This window comes from Leptonychotes weddellii, chromosome 1 (genome assembly GCF_054177405.1).
Source record: "Leptonychotes weddellii isolate Sample4059 chromosome 1, ASM5417740v2, whole genome shotgun sequence".
Taxonomy (NCBI): domain Eukaryota; kingdom Metazoa; phylum Chordata; class Mammalia; order Carnivora; family Phocidae; genus Leptonychotes; species Leptonychotes weddellii.
Window position 1 is genome coordinate 134800540 of NC_138369.1, and position 22302 is coordinate 134822841.

At 40.0% G+C, this 22302-nt stretch overlaps 1 protein-coding gene and 1 pseudogene across 3 annotated transcripts in view; one reads left to right on the forward strand and one right to left on the reverse strand.

Annotated features, from left to right (window-relative positions):
* Nucleotides 1-6458: 6458 nt before the first annotated feature.
* LOC115939935 (small nucleolar RNA U13) lies at nt 6459-6545 on the reverse strand (annotated as a pseudogene).
* Nucleotides 6546-10814: 4269 nt separating this feature from the next.
* The window catches only part of B4GALT4 (beta-1,4-galactosyltransferase 4), a 36336-nt gene continuing 24848 nt past the window's right edge, over nt 10815-22302 (forward strand). For 2 of the 3 annotated variants that reach the window (XR_014149300.1, XM_006730424.3), the window contains exons 1-2: nt 11869-11974; nt 19865-20258. Coding sequence is in view for 2 of the 3 variants with exons in the window: in XM_006730424.3 (XP_006730487.1) it covers nt 20006-20258 (253 nt within the window). In the remaining variant the exon portion in view is untranslated. Of the gene's footprint in view, nt 10835-11868; nt 11975-19864; nt 20259-22302 lie in introns of those variants that run through there. The other variant, XM_081833582.1, reaches the window with a different exon arrangement.

Genomic DNA, 22302 nt, shown 5'->3' on the forward strand with positions numbered 1-22302 from the left:
TTCACCTCTTCTTGTCCCCTCACTGCCACCTTATGCCCTTAGCCACCACTCAATTTCTCTCTTCGCTACCTTTACATTTATAATGTTAGGGTTTATACCATTTGCATTTTTTTTCTGTCAGTATAATTAATTTTTCTGCATTTTATCTATGGATTGATTCTAAGAATCGAGATCAATAAATTTATGATGTATAGTTTATGCTCATACAAATATTTCCTACAGAATACAGAGTGATTTGCTAGGAAGATAACTACTTCCACATCTCTAAACCTGAGTTATTCAAAAGAGAATGAAACAAACATCAAGGCCAAGTGGATTCTTTTTTCCTATACTGCATAACTTGCTCAAATCATATCACACAGTTTGCCTCATATTTCATGTGACGTTTTTTATTTATTTATTTATTTTTTAAAGATTTTATTTATTTATTTGAGAGAGAGAGAATGAGAGAGAACACATGAGAGGGGGGAGGGTCAGAGGGAGAAGCAGACTCCCTGCCGAGCAGGGAGCCCGATGTGGGACCCGATCCAGGGACTCCAGGATCATGACCTGAGCCGAAGGCAGTCGCTTAACCAACTGAGCCACCCAGGCGCCCTCATGTGACGTTTTTTAAAAACTTTTTTGTTTTACTTAGAGTTTGCAGTTGACTCCCTTTTTAAATTTTAAATTAAATATTTTTAAATTTTAAATTCTGTTTAAACATGCTTTTCCTATTAACATCGCTAAGAACTTCCAGATTTTAATCATACTACTTTTTATTTTGTTCACGAAGAGGTAATAAATGTACACACTACATAATTTAAAAGGAAATAATAGATATATAGTGAAAAGTTAGTCTTCCTTTCACACTTGTCCCTCAGCCATTCAGTTCTTTTTCCCAGAAGTAACTACTCTTATTAGTTTTTATGTATTATCTTTGAGATATTTTATGCATTTATAAGCATAAAAGTATATTTGGGTCCTATCGATGGCAATTTGTTTCTGATTTGCCTATGACAAATGACGCTTTATTGAATATCTTTGTAGACACATATGCTTGAATATCTGTAGAATAAATATCTAGGGAAGAATTGTTGGGTCAGAGGCAAAGTGCATTTTTTAAGGTTTGATAATATTGCCAAATTGTCCTCAATGGAAATCATACTCATTTATACTCTTACTAGCTAAGTAAAAGATTGACTGTTATCCCGCACTCACATCCATGCAATTATGGAAAGTCTGTGTCACTAATTCTCTCAGTGTGGTTTTAATTGGCATTTGAATTTCATTTATTTTATAAGTAAGAATGAGGATCTTCTCATAAAATAATGATGCCTTTACATTTTTTTTTTAAAGATTTTATTTATTTGACAGAGAGAGACACAGCGAGAGAAGGAACACAAGCAGGGGGGAGTGGGAGAGGGAGAAGCAGGCCTCCCGTGGAGCAGAGAGCCTGATGCGGGGCTCGATCCCAGGACCCTGGGACCATGACCTGAGCTGAAGGCAGACGCTTAACGACTGAGCCACCCAGGTGCCCCACCCCTTTGCATTTTCTTAACTATAAGTTGTTACTTCATATATTTTTCCCATTTTACTATTGGTTTGTTGAACTTTCTCACTGGCTTGTAAACTTTTTTTACATTAAGGAAGTTAATCTTTTATCTGTAATATTGCTGATACTTTCCCCAAATTTGTCTTTTGACTTTTTTATGCTTTTGCCATGCAATTTTTAAAAAATATTTTAAATGTATCCGTGTATTCTTTTGTAATTTATGAGTATTGATCATGCTTATAAAGGCACCCTCCACTTACAGATTATAACAACATTATCCCATGTGTTTCCATAGCGCTATGAACAGTTTGATAAGTTTTGGCATATGTATACACATGGGTCATAGGATGGTTCTATTTTTAATTTTTTAAGAAACCTCCATACTGTTTTCCACAGTGGCTGCACCAACAGTGCATGAAGCTTCCTTTTCTCCACATCCTTACCAACCGCACTTGTTGTTTCTTGAGTTTTTGATTTTAGCCATTCCGACAGGTACGGGGTGATATCTCACTGTGGTTCTGATTTGCATTTCCCTGGTGAAGAATGACACTGAGCATCTTTTCATATGTCTGTTGGCCATCTACATGTCTTCTTTGGAGAAATGTCTGTTCATATCTCCTTCCCATTTTTTAATTGGATTGTTTTTTGGGTATTGAGTTGTATAAGTTTTTTATATATTTTAGATACCAACCCTTCATCGGACATGTCATTTGCAAATTTCTTCTCCCATTCTGTAGGCTGCCTTTTAGTTTTGTTGATTATTAGATTTAGATTGTTGATTATTAGAATGTTGATTTCATTCACTATGCAGAAGCTTTTTATTTTGATGTAGTTTCAATAGTTTATTTTTGCTTCTGTTTCTCTTGCTCAGGAGACATAGCTAGAAAAAAGTTGCTATAGCCAATGTCAGAGAGATTACTGCCTGTGCTCTCTCAAGGATTTTTATGGTTTCAGGTCTCACATTTAAGTCTTTGATCCATTTTGAGTTTATTATTGCATATGGTGGAAGAAAGTGGTTTAGTTTCATTCTTTTGCATATAGCTGACCAGTTTTCCCAACACCATTTGTCAAAGAGACTTTTTCCCATTGTATAGTCATTCTTCCTTTGTTGAAAATTAATTGATCATAGAATTGTGGGCTTATTTCTGGGTTTTTTTGTTCTATCCCATTGATCTCTGTGTCTATTTTTATGCCAGTACTATACTATTTTTTTTTTAAAGATTTTATTTATTTATTTGAGAGAGAGAATGAGAGACAGAGAGCATGAGAGGGAGGAGGGTCAGAGGGAGAAGCAGACTCCCTGCCGAGCAGGGAGCCCGATGCGGGACTCGATCCCGGGACTCCAGGATCATGACCTGAGCCGAAGGCAGTCGCCCAACCAACTGAGCCACCCAGGCGCCCCTTTTATGCCAGTACTATACTATTTTAATTACTACTTTGCAATATATGAAATCTGGAATTGTGATATCCCCAGTTTTATTTTTCAAGATTTGCTTTGGCTATTCAAGGTTTTTTGAGGTTCCATACAAATTTTAGGATTGTTTACTCTACACCTTTTTTTTTTTTTAAAGTAATCTCTACACCTCTACACGAAATGTGGGGCTCAAACTCACGACCCTGAGATCAAGAGTCACTTGCTCTACCAACTGAGCCAGCCAGGCACCCCAGGATTGTTTGTTCTAGTTATGTGAAAATGCCCTTTTTATTTTGATAGGAATTGCACTAAATCTGTAGATTGCTTTGGGTAGTATAAACATTTTAACAATTATTTGTTCTTCCAATCCGTGAGCATGGAATGTCTTGCTATTTCTTTCTTTTTTTAAAAAATTTTATTTATTTATTCGACAGAGAGAGAGACACAGCGAGAGAGGGAACACAAGCAGGGGGAGTGGGAGAGGGAGAAGCAGGCTTCCCGCTGAGCAGGGAGCCCGATGCGGGGCTCGATCCCAGAACTCTGGGATCATGACCTGAGCCTAAGGCAGACGCTTAACGACTGAGCCATCCAGGCACCACTGTCTTGCCATTTCTTAGCATCATCTTGAATTTCTTTCTTCTGTGTTTTATAGTTTTCAGAGTACAGGTCTTTCTCCTCTTTGGTTAAGTTCATTCCTAGCTATCTTATTGTTTTGGGTGCAATTATAAATGGGATTGTTTTCTTAATTTCACTTTTTGCTGCTTCATTAGTAGCCTGTAGGGATACAACTGATTTCTGTACTTAGATTTTGTATCTGTGGCTTTACTGAATTCATTTATCAGTTCTAGTAGTTTTTTTGGGGTGGAGTCTCTATGGTTTTCTATATATAGTATTATGTCATCTGCAAATTGTGACAGTTTTGCTTCTTCCTTACCAGTTTGGATGCCTTTTATTTCTTTATGTTTTCTAATTGCTGTGGCTAGGACTTCCAGTACTAATTTAAATAAATGTGGTGAGAGTGGACATCCCTGTCTTATTCCTGACCATAGAGGAAAAGCTCTCAGTTGCTCCCCACTGAGTATGATTTTGGCTGTGGTTTTTTTCATACAAAGCCTTTATTGTGTTGAGGTTTGTTCCCTCTAGACCTACTTTGCAGAGGGTTTTATCATGAATGGATGCTGTACTTAGTCAAATGCTTTTTCTGCACCTATTGATATGATCATATGTTTTTTATCCTTTCTCTTATTGATGTGACATATCATGTAAATTGTTTTGTGGATATTGAACCACACTTGTATCCTGGGAATAAATCCCACTTGATTGTGGTATATGATTTTTTTAATGTATTGTTGGATTCGGTTTGCTAACATTTTGTTGAGGATTTTTGCATCTATATTCATGAGAGATATTGGTCTATAATTCACATTTTTTTGTGGTGTCTTTATCTGGTTTTAGTGCTTTTTCATCTTCTAAACAGTGTTTTTCTAAGAGCAATTTTAATTTTTGAAGTCTAGTTTAAAAGATTTCTTTCTGTATTTTCTTTTAGACATTTTATAGATTGAAGTTCTACATTTAGGTTTGTCATTCATTTTGAGTTAATTTTTGTACATGTTAAGATGAGTTTTTTTTTTTTTTAAGGAATATCTAGTTGTTCAAGCACTATTTATTGAAAAGACTATCCTTTCTTTACTCGATTGCATTTGTGCCTTTGTCAAAAGTCATATTTACATGATTTTATTTTTGGAATCTAAAAAAAAAATTTTTTTTTTTACTAAGTAAACTCTACTCCCAATGTGGGGCTCAAACTCACGACCCTGAGATGAAGAGTCACATGTCCTACTGACTGAGCCAGCTAGGTGCCTCTATTTTTGGAATCTCGATTATATTCCATTAATCTGTCCATCTTTATGCTTATATTGCACTGTTTTAATTATGGTAGCTTTACAGTAATTCTCAAAATCATATAGTATTTTTTCCAAAGTTGTTTTTAGGAATTCTAGTTCCTTTGCATTTCATTATGATTTTCACTTTGTCAGTTTCTGGGGAAAAGAAAAACCTGCTGGGATTTTTGTTAGAAAGGCATTGAACACACAGATCATTTTGGGGAGAGTTGACATCTTGACAATATTGAGTCTTCTGACCCATGAACAAAGCTTACATTTCTATTCATTTAGGTCTCTTGAATTTCTCTCAGCAATGTTTTGTCATTTTCAGTTTAAGACCTTTCACATATTTTGTCACATTTATCCTTAAGTCTTTCATATTTTTTGATGCTATCTTAAAATTTCAATTTCCAATTGTTCATTGCCAGTATATAGAAATTCAACTCATTTTTGTATATTGATGTTGTATCTTGTATCTCCCTAAACTCATTAATGTTTTTGTAGCATTTTTTGTATATTACACTGGAATTTCTACAGAGACAATCATGTTATTTATGAAAAAGACAATTTTTCTTCTCTCGTTCCAATCTGGACTCCTTTTATTTCTTTTTTAGAAATATGATTTCATCTGGTTTTTCTTTTAAGTTGGCTAATATGTTGAATTACATTGATTGATTTTTGCAGGGTTGAATCCCTCTTGGGATGAATCCCACTTGGTCATGATGTAGTATCCTTTTTATATATTGCTTAATTTGTTGAAATTATGTTTATAATTTTTGTATCTATATATAATGTTGAATAGAAGTGGTGACAGAAGACAGCCCCCTATCTTGTTCCTGATCTTAGTGGGAAAGCATTCAGTCTTTCACCATTGAATACGATGTTAGCTGTCAGTATTTTGTAAATGTCTTTTATCAGGTTGAAGAAGTTCCTTCATATTCCTAGCTTGCCAAAAATTTTTATTAGGAATAAATATTAGATTTTGTCGAATGCAGCGTTTGCCTCTATTGAGATGATGATATGGCTTTTCTCCTTTGGTTTGCTAATATGGTGAATTACTGTTTGATTTTTGAACTTTAAACCAATTCTGCAATTTTGGGATGAACCCACCCCACTTGGTCATTTGTGTTATCCTTTTTTATGCCGTTAAATTCAATTTGTTAAAGTTTTGTTTAGATTTTTTTGCCTCTATATACACGAGAGATATTAGTCTATAGTTTTGTTTCTTGTAATATCTTTGTTTGGGTTTGGAGTTAGGGTAACGCTGGCCTCATAGAATGAGTTGGGAAATACTCCCTCTTCTTCAATTTTTTTGGAAAATTTTGTGTAGAATTAGTATTATTTCTTCCTTCTATAGAATTAGTACAAATACTAATTCCTAGAGAGTTAGTATTATTTCTTCTAGCTATGTGGGCCTGGAATTTTCTGTGTGGGAAGGTTTTTAAGTACAATTTCAGCTTCTTTAACAGATATAGGGTTTTTTAGGTTATCTATTCTTGTGTGAGCTGTGGTAATTCATGTCTTTCAAGGAGTTTGTCCATTTTATCTATGTTGTGAAATCTATTGGCATAAAGTTATTATTATTCATAATAATCTATTGTTATCCTTTTTTTCTTGTTTTTTTTTTTCATGTCAGATGGGTAATATGTTGTAGTTGTAAACATGTCACAAAATAATGTGAATACTCAATCATCACACTTATGAGCTATAAAAAGACCTACTTTTATCCTTAATACCTGTAGAATATGTGGTGATGTCAACTCTGTATTTCTGATATTGATAATTTGTCTTTTCTCTTTTTTTCCTGATTATCTAGCTAAAGCTTAGTCCATTTTATTGATTTTCTGAAAAAAACAGCCTTTGCTTTATTTGATTCTCTCATTGTTTTCTTCTTTTCTATTTCATTGGTTCCTGCCTTGGTCTTTATTACTTCCTTTATTCTGCTTTACATTTGCTTTGCTCTTTCTTTTCTAGGTTTGTAAAGTAGAAGTTGAGATCACTGATTTGAGACCTTTCTTTTTTTCTAATACAGACATTCAGTGCTGTAAGTTTTCCCTTAAGTACTACTTTAATGGCATCTACAGATTCTGATATGTTGTTTTCATTTTCATTCAGTTCAAAATACTTTTCAATTTCTCTTTTGATGTGTTCTTCACTCTGCCAGTTATATGGAAGGGTGTTGTTTAGTTTCCAAATTGTTGGGGATTTTCCAAGGATCTTTTAGTTACTGATTTCTAATTTAATTTTTCTGTGGTCAGAGAACATAGGTTGTATGACTTGAATCCTATTGAATTTTATTGAGTCTATGGCCAAAAATAGTTCTCTGTGCACTTGAGAAGAATGTGTATTCTGCTATTGTTGGGTGTTCTCTAAATGTCAATCAGATCAAGTAATTAATAGTGTTATTCAAATTTTCTATATCCATACTGATTTTCTGCATACATGGTCTAGCAATTATTGAAAGAGGAGTGTTAAAATCTCCGACTAAAATTTTGGATTCATCTATTTCTTTGTGCAGTTCTATCAGTTTTAACTTCATGTAATTTGAAGCACTATTATTAGGTTCATAAATGTTTAAGACTGTTATTTCCTCTTGATGAATTGACCCCTTTATCTTTATAATGATAAAATGAGCTTTTGATCCCTGGTAATAGTCTTTGGTCTGAAATTTATTTATTTATTTATTTATTTTTTAAAGATTTTATTTATTTATTTGACAGAGAGAGACAGCGAGAGCAGGAACACAAGCAGGGGGAGTGGGAGAGGGAGAAACAGGCTTCCTGCCGAGCAGGGAGCCCGATGTGGGACTCGATCCCAGGACCCTGGGATCATGACCTGAGCCGAAGGCAGACGCTTAACGACTGAGCCACCCAGGCGCCCTGAAATTTATTTTGTTTGATTGTAAAGTAGCTAATCTCATTTTCCTTTGGCTAGTGTTAGCATAGTTTCTCTCTTTCCATCCTTTCACTTTTAACCAATTTATTATATTATCTTTATATTTATTTATTTATTTTATTTAAAGATTTTTGTTTATTTATTGAGAGAGAGAGAGAGAGAATGATAGAGAGCATGAGAGGGAGGAGGGTCAGAGGGAGAAGCAGACTCCCCGCTGAGCAGGGAGCCCAATGCAGGACTCGATCCTGGAACTTCAGGATCTTGACCTGAGCTGAAGGCAGTCACCCAACCAACTGAGCCACCCAGGCGCCCCTTATCTTTATATTTAAAGTGCACTTTTTTGTAGGCAGCATATAGTTGGGGCTTGCTTTTTTATTCAACCTGACAACCTATGCCTTTTAATCAGGCAGTTTACTCCATTTACATTTAATTTGATTTTTAAGGTGTTAGATTTGAGTTTATCCTTTTGCTATTTGTTTTCTATTTGTCCTTCCTGTTATTTGTTCTCACTTTCCTGGTTTTCTACCTTCTTTTGGGCTAATCAAGTTTCTTTTTGATTTGATTTTATCTCTGTTGTTGCTTTATTAGTTATAAGTCTTTATTTTTTTATGTTAGTGGTTGCTTAACTGTTTATAGTATATATATTTATCTTAGTGTATCTTAAAGTGATCTTATGCCATTTCACACATAATATAAGAACCCTACAATATATACTTTCATTTATCTCTTTCTGGCCTATATGATATTGTAATGCATTTTATTTTTCATTTCTACAAGTTTAATTTGGGTCTTCCTTTATATTTTCTGTGTTTCTAACTTTTTGAATATATGGAATACAGCTATAATAACTGTCTTAATGTTCTTTTCTGTTAATTCTAACATCTGTGTCAGTTCTAGGTTGCTTTTCACTAATTATTCTCCCCCATTGGTTGTATTTTTTTGACTCTTTGTATAATTGGTAATCTTTGTTTGGAGGCTAGACATTGTGAATCTTACCTGGTTCAATGTTGACTATTTTTATAGCTCTATAAATCTTCTTGTGCTTTTTTCTGGGAGATACTTAAGTTATTTGGATATAGTTTGGTCCTTTGGGATCTTGTTTTTACTTTTTAGTAGGTAGGTCTGAAGCAGTGCTCATTGTAGGGCTACTTCTCCACCACTGAGGCAAGATCTTCCTGAATACTCTACCCAGTGCCTTGTGAATTATGAGTTTTTCCTGTCTGGCTGATTGAAATAGGCACTATTCCTAGACCAATGTGAATGACAAGAACCATTCCCTCTAATCCTTACAGATGGTTCTTTCCTGGGCCTAGAACAGTCTCCTTAGATGCATACATTGGTCATAAATATTTGAGGGAGAACTCTGTGGATCTGTCCAGTATTCTGTCTCTGTGCATCTGTCTTCTTTCTGTTATTCTGTCATGTGAACTCTAGCTGCTTTGGTCTCTAGACCTTAGGGCCTGTTTTCTCAACTCAGGTAATCTGCCAGGCTCTGTCTCAGCTTTCTCTTCCTTCTGCCATGCTTGGAAACTCTCAAAGTAGCAAACTGGGGCAATTATGGGACTCACCTTGTTAGTTTCTTAGTTCTCAGAGATCACTATCCTTTGTTGCTTCATATAGAGTATCTTGAAAACTGTTGTTGTAGATATTTTATCTGTTTTTTTGTTTTGTTTTGTTTTAGATACTTTAGTTGGGATGGTACATCTTGTCCTTATTAGTTCATCTTGGCCAAAAGAGGAAGTCAAGTCATTGTTTTTTTTCCTTTTTGAGATTTAATCCTTTCTCTTTTATTTGCACTTTTTTGAGGGTGAAATGTCAAGGTTTAGAAAAGTTGTAAAAATTATTCAAGGAACACCTGTATACACTTCATCTAGATTAATCAGTTGTTAACATTTTGCCACATTTATGCATGCTTTCTCTTACTCTCTCTCAGACTTTAACTGAACCATTTGAGAGAAATTGCAGACATCATGATAATCATTAAATAATTCTTAAGAATAAAGTCACTTTCCTATATAACCATAATACAATGATCAAATTCAAGAAACAGAGTATAGTGGAAGAAGCAGAAATTGCCTTTTCTTTTTAAAGATTTTATTCATATATTTATTTTGAGAGAGAGAGAGAGAAAGAGCACAGGGGGTGGGGCAGAGGGAGAGAGAGAGAGAGAGAATCTCAAGCAGACTCCACCCTCAGCATGGAGTCTGACGCAGGGCTCAGTCTCATGACCCTGCAATCATGACCTGAGCCAAAATCAAGAGTCAGACACTTAACCAACTGAGCCGCCCAGATGCTCCCAGAAATTGCCTTTTAAAGGTTGGGCTCAGAAAAATAAAAATAAAAAAATAGGGCACCTGGGTGGCTCAGTCATTGGGCATCTGCCTTTGGCTCAGGTCATGATCCCGGGGTCCTGGGATCGAGTCCCACATGGGGCTCCCTGCTTGGCGGGAGTCCTGCTTATCCCTCTCCCACTCCCCCTGCTTGTGTGCCCTCTCTTGCTGTCTCTCTCTGTGTTGAAAAATAAATAAAATCTTAAAAAAAAATTAAAAAAATAAATAAAAAAATCAAGGTTGGATTCGGAATTGGCACTCCTTCACTTCCATTCTATTCCATTTGTCAAAGCAGTCATAGGCTAACCCAGATTTAAAAGGAGGGGAAATATGTACCCATTTCTCAGCTGGAGGAATGACAACGAATTTCAGGCCATTTTTAATCTATCACAGTGTACTATTCACTTCCTATTATCTCAGTGATATACTTTGCGGCAACTCTTTTTCAATCCAGAAATTCAGATGTCAAATCTCTTCAGTCTCCTTTAATCTGAAACAGTTTTTTATTTTTCTTTCTTTTATGACATTGAAATTTTGGGGGTGTGCAGGCCAGTTGTTTTGTAGAATGTCCCTTAATTTGGGCTTACCTGTTTCCTCATGTTTAAATTCCAATTCTGTATTTTTGTCAGGAATACAATGAAGGCGATGTCATGGCCTTAGAAAACCACCTCATGTGTGCTGCCAGTTTGTGCTACTTGGTGAACTTAGCTTTGAGTACTTGATTAAGGCGGTATCTGCCGGATGTCTCCACTGTACTGGTACTCTATCTCCATCATAATTGGTAAGTAATCTCCAGGAACGTCCTTTTTTTTTTTTTTCTTTTCCTTTAAATTAAAAAAAAAGTTCTGTATTCTGTGTTAGGGAATCTTTAATCTGTTGTGTATCAGTTCTGCTGACTGTCACTTATGTGTGACCTCCTATGAGTGGCGATTTTGTTGTTTTTGCTGTTAACTTGCATTTGTGTGAATCCTATGGGTCTGAATCAAGGGTGCATCCTTCAGAGTGGGTTTCTATTGCTTCTGCTTAGAGCACAGGAGACTTGGCAACTCTTTAAAGGCTCAGGTTTGGCTCTCCTTCTTTCAGTCCCAGATCACAGTGTGGGCAGAAGCTCTCCATGTGCCCTCAGCAAAGCCCCAGATCTCTTGCTTAGAGTTCAATGGCCCAGTGCTGGTTCTTCCCATGGTTTGTTCCTTTTGGGTTGGGGTAATTCTTGGAGAATCTCTTACTTTCCCGTGCGTGGCAGGGTGCCCTGGAGAATCTGGACTGCTATTCCGCCTACCTAAGCAGAACCCCCCATGATTTTTCACTTAAATCTTTAGTTATAAATATGATTCTGTCTTGAGTTTCTGTTATGATATCTTTGAAGAAGTTAGGATTTCTCACAATTTATTCAGTTAATATTCTTAATCGTCCTGCGAAATGGGAAAGGCAGGTAATTTGGTACATTATGTAGTTGAGAAAGCTGAAAGCTGCCAGGGTGATGTAAGGTAAGTTTACTAACCTCTGAAGCCTCAGTTTCCTATTCTGTAAAACCAGAACTAACCATCTCTTTGAACTAACCCATGCTTTGTGAGCATTTACGGGGATGGATGTGGGACGCACCTAGCCCCTAGCTCAGTATTATTAGCACAAGGCTTTAAGATCTCTCAAAAGACAAGATGTCCACCCCTCTCTCTCCCTCCTAGTTCAACTATTCCATCGCCCGGGTGGGGTCCGTGGGGCTCGGGGGGGGGGGGGCGCGCCACGCTTGCAGAGAAACTGGCAGACCCGCCCCCAAGGCCTGGCCGACGCGACTCTCGGGGCGGGCAGGGGGCGGAGCCTGCACTCGGGGACCTCCTCCGGGGTGGCGGGGGCCGTCCTCACGGCCCCTTTGGCCTCCTCTTTCTGTGGGAGGTGCGTGCTCGGTACGGCCGTGTCTGTGGTGAGTACTTGGGGCCTGGGCTTCGCGGGCGCTTGGGATGCGCAATCCCGTGCGGAGGCGGCGTGGGCATCGCTGTGGGGCGCACCGGGGTGGGTCCCGCGCTGGGCCTGGGCGCGCGGCGGGCCGGCGCGGTGCGGCCCGGCTCGGTGGGGCGGTTCTGCCTCAGCCCCAGCGGTAGGGCCGGACTGGGGGCCTGCGGAGGCCGAGCCTAGCGGGAGGGGAGGCACCGGCTCAGGTGCCCGCGCCACCGCGGCGCTCCCTCTGCTGTCGGTGGGGGAGTCGGGCGAGATGCTGCCAAGTGGGGAGCGATTCAGGGGTCGTCTCACGAATCTGGGGTCATCCTCCAGCACCTCTTTCCCCGCGGGCTAATCAACGTGAAAAAGCCCCTTCCTCCTTGGAGCCCTTTCTCCCAGGGTTTCTCCTAGGAAACCGATCAGCTGATCCCAGCCTGGGGCCTGCTGTGGCCGGCGAGTTGTCAGAGTCACCTGGATTTTAAAGTACTTCAGAGACACCTGCCTGGAGTCGGGCTCTGAGTCCATCCCCCGTCTTTAGATCGGTGTCTGTGGATCGGTCTTCCATTAGATAAGAGCTAACTCTAGTTTGAAAAGAATAGAGAAGTCCAGAAAGACTGGGACTGAGAAAAGGCCTTTGGATTGCTAGCCTTAGGAGAGCAGTTAGTAACAAAGTGGGCGTGCGTTGGGTTGCAAAGTGTTTAAGAGTGGGAGAGGGTTGAGGACGTGGAGGCGCTCAGGGCACAGGGAAAGTTCTGCAGCCCTTTGGTGATGAAAACGAGGAGCAAGAAAAATAGTAATTTGAGGATTGAGGAGAGGGGTGTGTGTGTGTGTGTTTTAATTTTTTAATTTCTAAATTTTTTCAGAAAGGAAGATAACATGTTGGAGATACAAGAAAGTCAAGGAATCTTGGATAGGAATGAATATTATTCAGGGCCCAGGCTGAGATACTGGGCTTAAAAAAGAGGGGTGGAGTGCTATCCTAGGCGGGAGGGCTGGGCAGGAGTGCTGGAATGTGTCTCTAGGGGACTAGATAATGCTTGATTGGACCATAGTTTATCTTTTTGGAATTTTATCTTCTAGAGCAAGGTTGGCCTTTAAACCCCACGAAATTGCAAAAAATTTTCAGGTTCCTGTCTGTGTGCCTTGATCAGATTAGAAACATCTGTTAGAGAGTACTGAATTGTTTGACCCCGTAATCTTGTTGGGGGGGGCAATAAAACGAGTTCTGTTACTGTATTTTATATGCCACTTGATAGAATAAGTATTTAGTATCTACTTTAAACTGAGCTGATAATAATGGGCGCTTTTTCCAGAGATGCATACAAATAATTTGAGAGCTAACCATCTCTTCGAAGATCTTTTATTCAGAGTGGGAACATCAAAAGGAAGTTAGTGGTGGTTTTAGTCTCTTTTTTAAGCCATCAAGGGACAGTGGTTTCTCAAACAGACCTAGGTTCCTGTTGAAAATATGGGTCCCCTGACATCACCTCAGACCTTTGAAATAAAAATCTCTGGGAGTAGAACCTAGGAATAGGAATTTCAAACAGAGACTGCAGTATTCTCTGGCATTGGAAATTATTGACAGCCTCTGAGGTTTTTTGTTTTTGTTTTTTTTAGATTTGGGCTTGTTGGGGCCTCTTTAGAACAGATCTCCTTAAAAGTTATATGAATGAATTGCTGCCAAACTTATGTAACTGAAAGTTATAATCCTGTCTATTGTGTCATCTCTAAATTTTAATATATTTTGAAGAAAATCTATATAGTCATTTTATCAGGAAAAAAGACATTGGTTTTTTATCACAAAAACCCAACTTTAGAACAATTTTTTGATCACAAAAAACACAACTTTAGAACAATTAGAACATACAGAAAAAAAAAAAACATTTCCCTAATCTTATAATTAACGAATAACCACCAGTCACTCTTTTTGGCATTTTATATATAAAAGACATGCACACCATACATACAGAGAATAATTGGAATTGTATATATACGTTTTTATATTCTGGGTTTTTTTCCACTTTGCTATCATGAGCACTTTCCCGTGTAGTTAAGTTTTTGTTTTTTTGTTTTTTGTTTTAAAAGATTTTATTTATTTGAGAGAGAGAGCACGCGTGCGCGTACATGAATGGTGGGGGGTGGGGCAGGGAGAGGGAGAAGCAGACTCCCCACTGAGCAGAGAGCGCTATGTGGGGCTCAGTACCAGGACCCTGAGATCATGACCTGAGCAGAAGGCAGATGCTCAACCGACTGAGCCACCCAGGCACCCCCCATGTAGTTAAGTTTTTTCAACACTTTTTAAATAAAAGCATATGTTCCAGCATATGGAGGTACTGTAATTAATTGAATCATCTTCGTATTGTTAACATTCTGATTCTTTTCAATTTTTGGTTATTTTTATAATGTTGGCTTGAATATTGTGGTCTGTCTTTCTGATTATTTCCTTAGAATAAATTACTAAATGATGGAATCAAAAGCTATTCAAATGCATTTTAACAATCTCATTTTTACATATCTTTCCTTTTTTTAAATTTTTAAGTAATCTCTACACCAACATGGGGCTCGAACTCACAACCCTGAGATCAAGAGTCACATGCTCTACTGACTGAGCCAACCAGGCGCCCCTCCCAGATCTTCTTACTGCTTGTCCTCACTAGAAGGAAAATGAACATTTCTGAAGGATCACTTGCATTCTAGGCCCATTCTCTCATTTCAGTGGTTCTCAAATTTTAATGGGTACAAGAATCACCTGGGGAGCTTGTTAAAAATTCCTTTTCTGAGTTCCATGCCTAGCTGTTCTGACCCCTTAGCTCTGGAGTAGGGCCCAGGAATCTGTAATTTTAATAGATTCCCCACTGTATTTGCTAGAAGCATTCTTGGAACCACATACTAAACAGGCTTTTTAAATAAATGGCAGGGGCACCTGGGTGGCTCACTTGGTTAAGCGGCTGCTTTAGGCTCAGGTCATGATCCCAGGGTCCTGAGATCGAGTCCCGCATTGAGCTCCTTGCTCATTGGGGAGCCTGCTTCTCCTCTGCCTCAGTCTGCTGCTCCCCCTGCTTGTGCTCTCTCTCTCTCTCTGTTAAATAAATAAGTAAAATCTTTTTAAAAAATTAAATAAATGGCAAAACAGACTCAGAAATTTTGGTCACTCGCCTAAAGCCATTCATGCATCTGGTAACAAGATTTGAACTCAGCTCTTTGTGACTTCAGAGCCATGTTTTCCCCACTTCCTTAGGCCTTCTCAAGCCTTCTCATTGGTGTGCCCCTAATGACTGCAGAAAGGGAACTCTGACCCCCCTGCAGGGCTCTCGGGGGTACCTGAACTTGACGCCCAAGTACACCATGAATCTCCATTACAATCCCCCATCAGAAATTCTTTTGAATTCTGTTATGCTGCGTAACATTTGCTATATAAGACAATTTCAGTCTTTAGCTAGTTAAATTTACTTCATGTTTCCTGACCGTTCTGTGGCAACTCTTGGCTGCTGTGAAATGGGTAATGCAGGACCATCCAGCAGCCTCTTGCCTGGAGTCAGGGACTCTGCTCCAGGGTGCCCTGTGGCTTCAGGATGGGAGCGACAGTGGAAGCAGCAATTCCTTTCAGAATCAGGAGAGAGAAGCCCTGCTTTTGAATATTCAGTGGCAGAGGAGCAGAAAGTGGTGGGCATGACCAAGAGAAAGTGCCATTTATTAGAGAGGGGGCTCTTTACCCTTAGAAAAGTGATGGTGTTAGTAAACCAAAGGGAGCTAGCGTGGGGGTGAGCCTTTTTCAGGTTTTAAATGTTCCCAAAATGGAATTTTAGACCCATTTAATTTTTCCCTTCTTTTTTAAAAAATTTATTATTTTTAAGATTTTATTTATTTGACAGAGAGAGAGTGATGAGAGAGAGAGCACAAGCAGGGGGAGCGACAGGCAGAGGGAGAGGGAGAAGCAGACTCCCCACTTAGCAAGGAGCCCGATGTGGTGCTGGATCCCAGGACCCCCGAGACCATGACCTGAGTCGAAGGCAGCCGCTTAACCGACTGAGCCACCCAGGCTCCCCAGTTTTTTCCCTTCTTTATTAATGTTTATTTTTCCTTCTCTTTCCCTCCTGTCTCATCAGTTTTTAGTAGTTGCCTGGGACGATGGTGAGTCTTCATGTATTTCAACTAGTATACTCTAGATCGTCGGTTATTTACCAAATTCAGCACCTGCTACTGCTATGTATCAGGTCAGTTTGAGGTCCAGGAATACAAAAAAAACCCAGTGATTCTCTTTGAGAATGAAGTTAATTTGACTGCCTTATGCTGACTTGGATTATACTCAGTCTCTGACTTTTAAAATTTTAACTTTTAATTTTTAATTAAGAGAGAAGTTGCAAACACGGTACAGAGAAATCCCTCGACTGCCCCTAATATTAGACTGTTACATCACCATGGTTCAGTTATCAAACTATTAACTAAACTCCAGATTTTACTTGAATTTCATTAATTTTCCTAATAATTTTTTGTTGTTGTTCCCGTATTCTATCCAGAATCCTACATTGCATTTAGTTATTTCTCCTTAGTCTCTTCCATCTGAGTTAGTTCCTCAGTTTTTCCTTGTCCTTCATTATTTTGACCCTTTTGAAGAGTGCTGATTAGTTATTTTGTGGAATTTAAAATATCACTAATTCATGAGGTTGATAGGTCATATCACTGGTAATACTAAACCTTATCACTTAGTGAGGGTGAAATCTGTGTTTCTCCACTGTAAACTTATTGTCTTTCCCTTTGCAACTAGTAAATATCTTGGGGGAGATACTTGAGACTATACAAACTCTGTTTATCCTCAAATTTTCACCTACTAATTTTAATACCCATTGACGGATCTTGTCTGCAACAATTCTTACAGTGGTGTTTGCCTAGTGGTGATTTTTTTCCTTCTCCTGCTTCCTTATTAATTGAGAGTTTCCTGTAAGAACTGCCCTTTTCCTCCCTTTTATTTATTTGATCATTTGTATCAGTATGGACTCATGGATATTCATATTATTCTATGGGTTAAAATACAATGCCATCATTATTTTCTTGCCCAAATGCTTCCAATTTTGGCCATTTGGAGCTCAGTCTTTGAATTTAGATGATTTGTACTTGTAAGTGGCTGTCATCCTTACATTCCCACCCAGGGAACCATTGGGGTTTGGGCAGTGATCACTCAGAAGCCAGGTAAAGCCAGGTAAGGGAGATGAATACCAGAGGCCCAAAGAAGGTAGGACAACCTGTGTGCAAACACAGCTCTCAGGAACTCTGCAAGAGTAAAAAGAGTAGCAAAATATCAGCCTTTTCCCTTTGCTGCTCCAGAGGCCCAAGCGAGTAGGATCACGTTACTGGGGCCACATCATGCCCACTCTGAGATGCCTTCTGCTTGCAGATGGGTTTGGAAACCAGATGGGTTTGGAACGCGGAGTTGGCACTCAGTCAATAAGCAGGCTGGGCTGTCTCTTGAAAGACCATTGGACCGGTATTATAGACCCTTCACACCTCACATGTTTACTCCCAGAAACCAAGGAGACCTCATACTTGAGCTTCCTTCATGCTGGCTCCCTCTATAAGTCAGTTTTGAGGATGGCACTAAGGCTTAGAGAAAAGGGGAAGTGATTATTTTTAACTAGATCCACATCTCAAGAAGCCTAGTTAGCAGTGAGGGGCTAATTATTAAGTAATCCGTAAGAATGGCTCCTTGCTTTTATAATAAATTTCTTATCTTTGGCCACGTTCCATGGGCTGCAGTTCAGCAATATTTGTCTATGATTATTCCCAGCTTGCTCCTGGTTGGGTGGCTTTTAAATCTCTCTAAAGATTTAACTCTTTAACTCTTCCTCCCTCTGTAACAGGACAGGGTGCTGGACTTGTGTGAGTTCTGGTCCTTTTCTGCTTCTAACACCATAGTACCTCTGTGGTCAGAAGCCTCTTCAGCCAAGGGAGTCTCCCTGTCAGGGGACTATTCCTCCATAAGCAGCTCTTAGAAAAACAACGTTCTCAGTCTAAATTTTCCAAGAATGAGATGGAAGCGTTGAATCACTGTATTGTATACCTGCAACGAGTATTACACTGTGTGGTCAAGGGCAAGTTCCTTAATCTCTCTAAACCTTCATTTTTCTCCTCTATAAAATGAAGAGACTAATGATTCTTACCTTGCGAGGCTGAGAATGAGAATTAGGTAAATTAATACAAGCGATTTAACCCCAGTGCATGCCACAGAGTAAATGCACAAATAAATCACTCTTCTTATTAGCCTTCAGCATCAATTTCTTGTGATACTTTTGCAAGACCCAAAACACAGGCCATACTGTTTAATTGCTTCCTGAGTCAAATCTTCTCTTTTGTGGCTTGACCCAGAAACCTAACCTCCATTTATAACATTGAATCTAGAGAGAAATGCTTTCTAGGTATCCCTCGAACTAACCTAGAGCTAAATTTTTGGAATACTACCCTTCAGTAAGTAGGGGACTATCTTGAGAGGTGCTAAGATTGTTTTGTTTTTGTTTTTCACAGCGAATTACCACATCCCTGTGTCTAATTTAAAAAAGCAAACACGGGGGGTGCCTGGGTGGTTCAGTCGGTTAAGTGTCTGCCTTGGGCTCAGGTCATGATCCCAGAGTCCTGGGATCAAGTCCCACGTCGGGCTCCCTACTCAGTGGGGAGTTTGCTTTGCCCTCTTCCGCCCCCCTGCTTGTGCTCTGTGCCCCCACGCCCCCCCCCCCCAGCTAATCCCATACTCCTAATACAATTATTGTTAGCTTTGGGCTACATTTCTTTCTAGAGTTTTCTTATTTCTATAGTTTTAGTGGTAATCTTATACACATACAGCATTTATTTCTGTTTGCCTTTTTGTTTCTTAAGATTTAATCATACCTTTTTCGTGTCATTACCTGGCACAGAAAATATTTTGGTCTCCATCCTATCCATTTAACTGAGGATGTGTTTGGCTGTGAATTTGATCACTGCCCTGGCTGTATTTAGCATTTTCTGCACCCCTGTGATAACACGCTTAGAATTTGAGGAGAGAGGGGTGGTTGTGGCCACACAGGGAGGATGTGAGGGGAATTTCTGGCTGTCCCCCTGGGGGCCTTGCCAAGTAGCCTTCATCACCTTAGTGCATTCACTATGGTCCAGGGTGGGCCTCCATGTTGTGGCCTCCGAAACTGGATTTTTGTCAATAACTAAGAGCATAGCCACCTCTCAGAGGTGAATTCATACTGTATCACCACATGCTGTACAATGAAATCAGAATGGCAGTTCATCAACTGACAGTGAGAAATAGTACAATAGTGTAGTGCTTGCAGCAGCCAACTGCTGTGTCCACCTGTCGGCCATCTTTAGTCTAGAGTCACTTAATGGAAGTAATATACCAACAACAACAGTGATGGTCACCACTTAGTTGGTGATCACTATACATCAGGAGGTGGGCTAACACTTTATGTATTAATACATTAGGTCATTCAGTCCCACATTAACCTCTCCAGGGAGAGACCGTTTTTATCCCCATTTTACAGGTGAGGAGACTGAGGCTCAGTTAAGTGACTGGCTTGAAGTGTCATGGCTGATACGTGGTGGAGCTGTAGTTTCCGTCTAAATCCAAATCCCTGATCTTCAACACTGCACTGTAGTTCTACCCGTTAGTCTTACAGATTACTGAGCCCCTGTGGTAACCCAGAGAGAAATCCTGTGATGTATAGATGGTTGGAACCCTCTGCCCCTGAAATCTCTGATTTTCTGACCTCAAAGCCCCTATTGGAAAGCTCCCATTATTGTTAGTCAAGATCCAGTGGGGATAAGTTTTCAGTCTGTGATGGCGTGAATCATTCAGGATAGGATTTCATGTGAAACAACATGTCTTTGTGATTCCTTTCAGAGGCTGCTGGAGCAGAACTACTGAGCAAAAGCAGGCGTCCCTAGTTGTGGCCAAGTTTGCCGTTGGCTTGGTAAAGTTGAGCTTAAAGCTTCCTCCCTGTGGTGAAGGGGAGAGATACATATTGCTCACAGAATAACAGACATGGGCTTCCTACTGACTTTCCACCTTTCCTACAAAGTCCGGTTATTGTTGCTTTTTCTCTTATGCCTGACAGTTGTTGGGTGGGCCACCAGTAACTACTTTGTGGGGGCTATTCAAGACATTCCTAAAGCAAAGGACTTCATGGCTCATTTCAACAAGGTTCTGGTTTGGGGGAAGGAAGAAACTCTGACGAAGGAAGACTCCGTGAAAGAAGCAGACCTGGAAGACTGCCCTTCTGTGTCTCCATACCTCAGTAAGGCTTTTCGTTTTTTCTTGTTTACAAGTGCTGTGTAAACTTTTTAGTTAAATATAACATATGTACAGAAAAGCACAAAAATCAGAAGTGTGCAGCTTGGCAAAGTTTCACAAAGTGAACATACGTGTGTGATCAGTATGTAAATTAAGAAATGGAATCCCCTAGAGCCCCAGAAATTCTCATGCTTCTTTCAGTCATGACCCTTACTTCAAGATTCCAACACCAGGCATTAGATTTTTCCTGTTTTTTAAACTTTACATAATTAGAAACATGCACTATGGTCTCTCTTGTGTCTGGCTTCTGTCGTTCAGCGTTGTGTTTGTGAGATGTATCCATACTGCCGTGTGCAGTCCGTCTTCCATTATATAAACATACCCAGTTTTATTACTAAGCCACTTCAGCCTCAGAAGCACATGTCAATGGGAATGTATTTAGTTCACAAGTCTGCCAGATGAACTGGGGGTCCGTTGATCTAGGCCAGTGGCTCTGCTCCATGGGTCTCACATTCTCCTCCTGGGACCAATGAGCTAGCCTGGGTCTGTCCTCCTACATCCACAGGGCACAGGTGGAGAAATCCACTCCTGTCACATCTGTTAGCATTCCCTTGGCTGAAAGTATGGAGTCAAGGGACAAGACCGAGTGGGTTTTTCAATGTTGTCTTTAGTGTTTATTTCTTTAATAGTGTTCTGATTCCCGTTGGATGTCTTGCCTCTCTATTTAAATTAACAGTAAGTTGGTTTTATTGAACACATTGATTAGAGAGGAAAAACTCCACAGTGATATTAGAAATAACCCACAGAGATTCTCTCAGGCCTCTGATTCTCCAGACCATCAAAGTGCTTGTAGTTCTCCAGATACTCCTCTGAGCCTTAAATTGTTTCCTCTTTCCAGACTGCCTTTCCTCAATCTATGTCTGCCTGGTAGATTCCTGTTTGTTCATCAAAAATCTGATTTAGATTCTTCTCTCTCAGAAAAGTACATACACTAAAGTAGCCCTCCGTGGGGGTGGCTTCTTGCTCTTAGCTGAACAAACACCTGCAGACCCTCTCTCCTAATTGAATCACAGTCTTGTACTGTGTTCCTAGGGGCATACTGCTTCTTTTTACTCAGTCATGGAATATGATTCCTGATCGTGTTGTGAGGGAAATTGTTCTGCTCACAAGTGATACAAGTTCAGATGGGAGAATGAGTTGTTGAAAGGCAAATCTGACTGTGTTATCTACCTTGTTCAAAATTCTCACAACATATTTAAGTGATAAAAGTATTCATAAAAATAAAATGGGCAGTGACCCAGTACTGAGGAAGTCCCTGGATTAAGAGGGTGACAAAAGTAGTGATGAGTTAAGATGGGCCGAGAAGGGACAGAATTGGAGAAGATGCTGTGGGCGGGGCAGGGAGGCTGATAGAGGGGGCGGAAGCAGGCACTGTAGAAGTTTAGGGCACCTACAAAGTTGGGACAATGAGAAAGTGAGCAAGGGGACTCGTTTGTATCAGACCGGTTGCATGGGGCTCTTTCAGGGGCCAAGAATAGAGGCTTAGGTTAACGCAGATGGTGGGCTTGTTAATGGGCTGTTTGGGAAACCATCTCAGCAGCCGCACCATCCTCCTTTCAGCAGCTCTGGTAGCTTGCCTTTCACACAACTCATTTTCCTACTGGTGGCTTTTCGGGCATCGCTGCCTGCCAACTCTGTGCCTCACACCTTCAGGAAAGGCTCTTCCTTATAGGCCAGTTAGTCTCTCTCGGTGGCTGGAAGCCGTTATTTGCCCTTGGTGCTGCTGGGCTGAGCCTTTCAACCGCCTCACGGACCCTGGCACCTGGTCTGCGCAGCCATGGCCAGGGCAGGGGTGGTCCCACGGAGCCAGGCCTGGTGATTTACACATTGGAAGGGCCTGTGACTGCCTTGCTCCAGAAGGGAGGGCGCAGCGTGCCAGCATCTTGAGATGTTACAGCCTGACTGGTGTATATGGAGTTTAAAAAACGCAGGGTTGAGTTCTCTGACCAGAGCTCTGCCTCCTCTCTTATCAGTCAGTATTCCCTGTT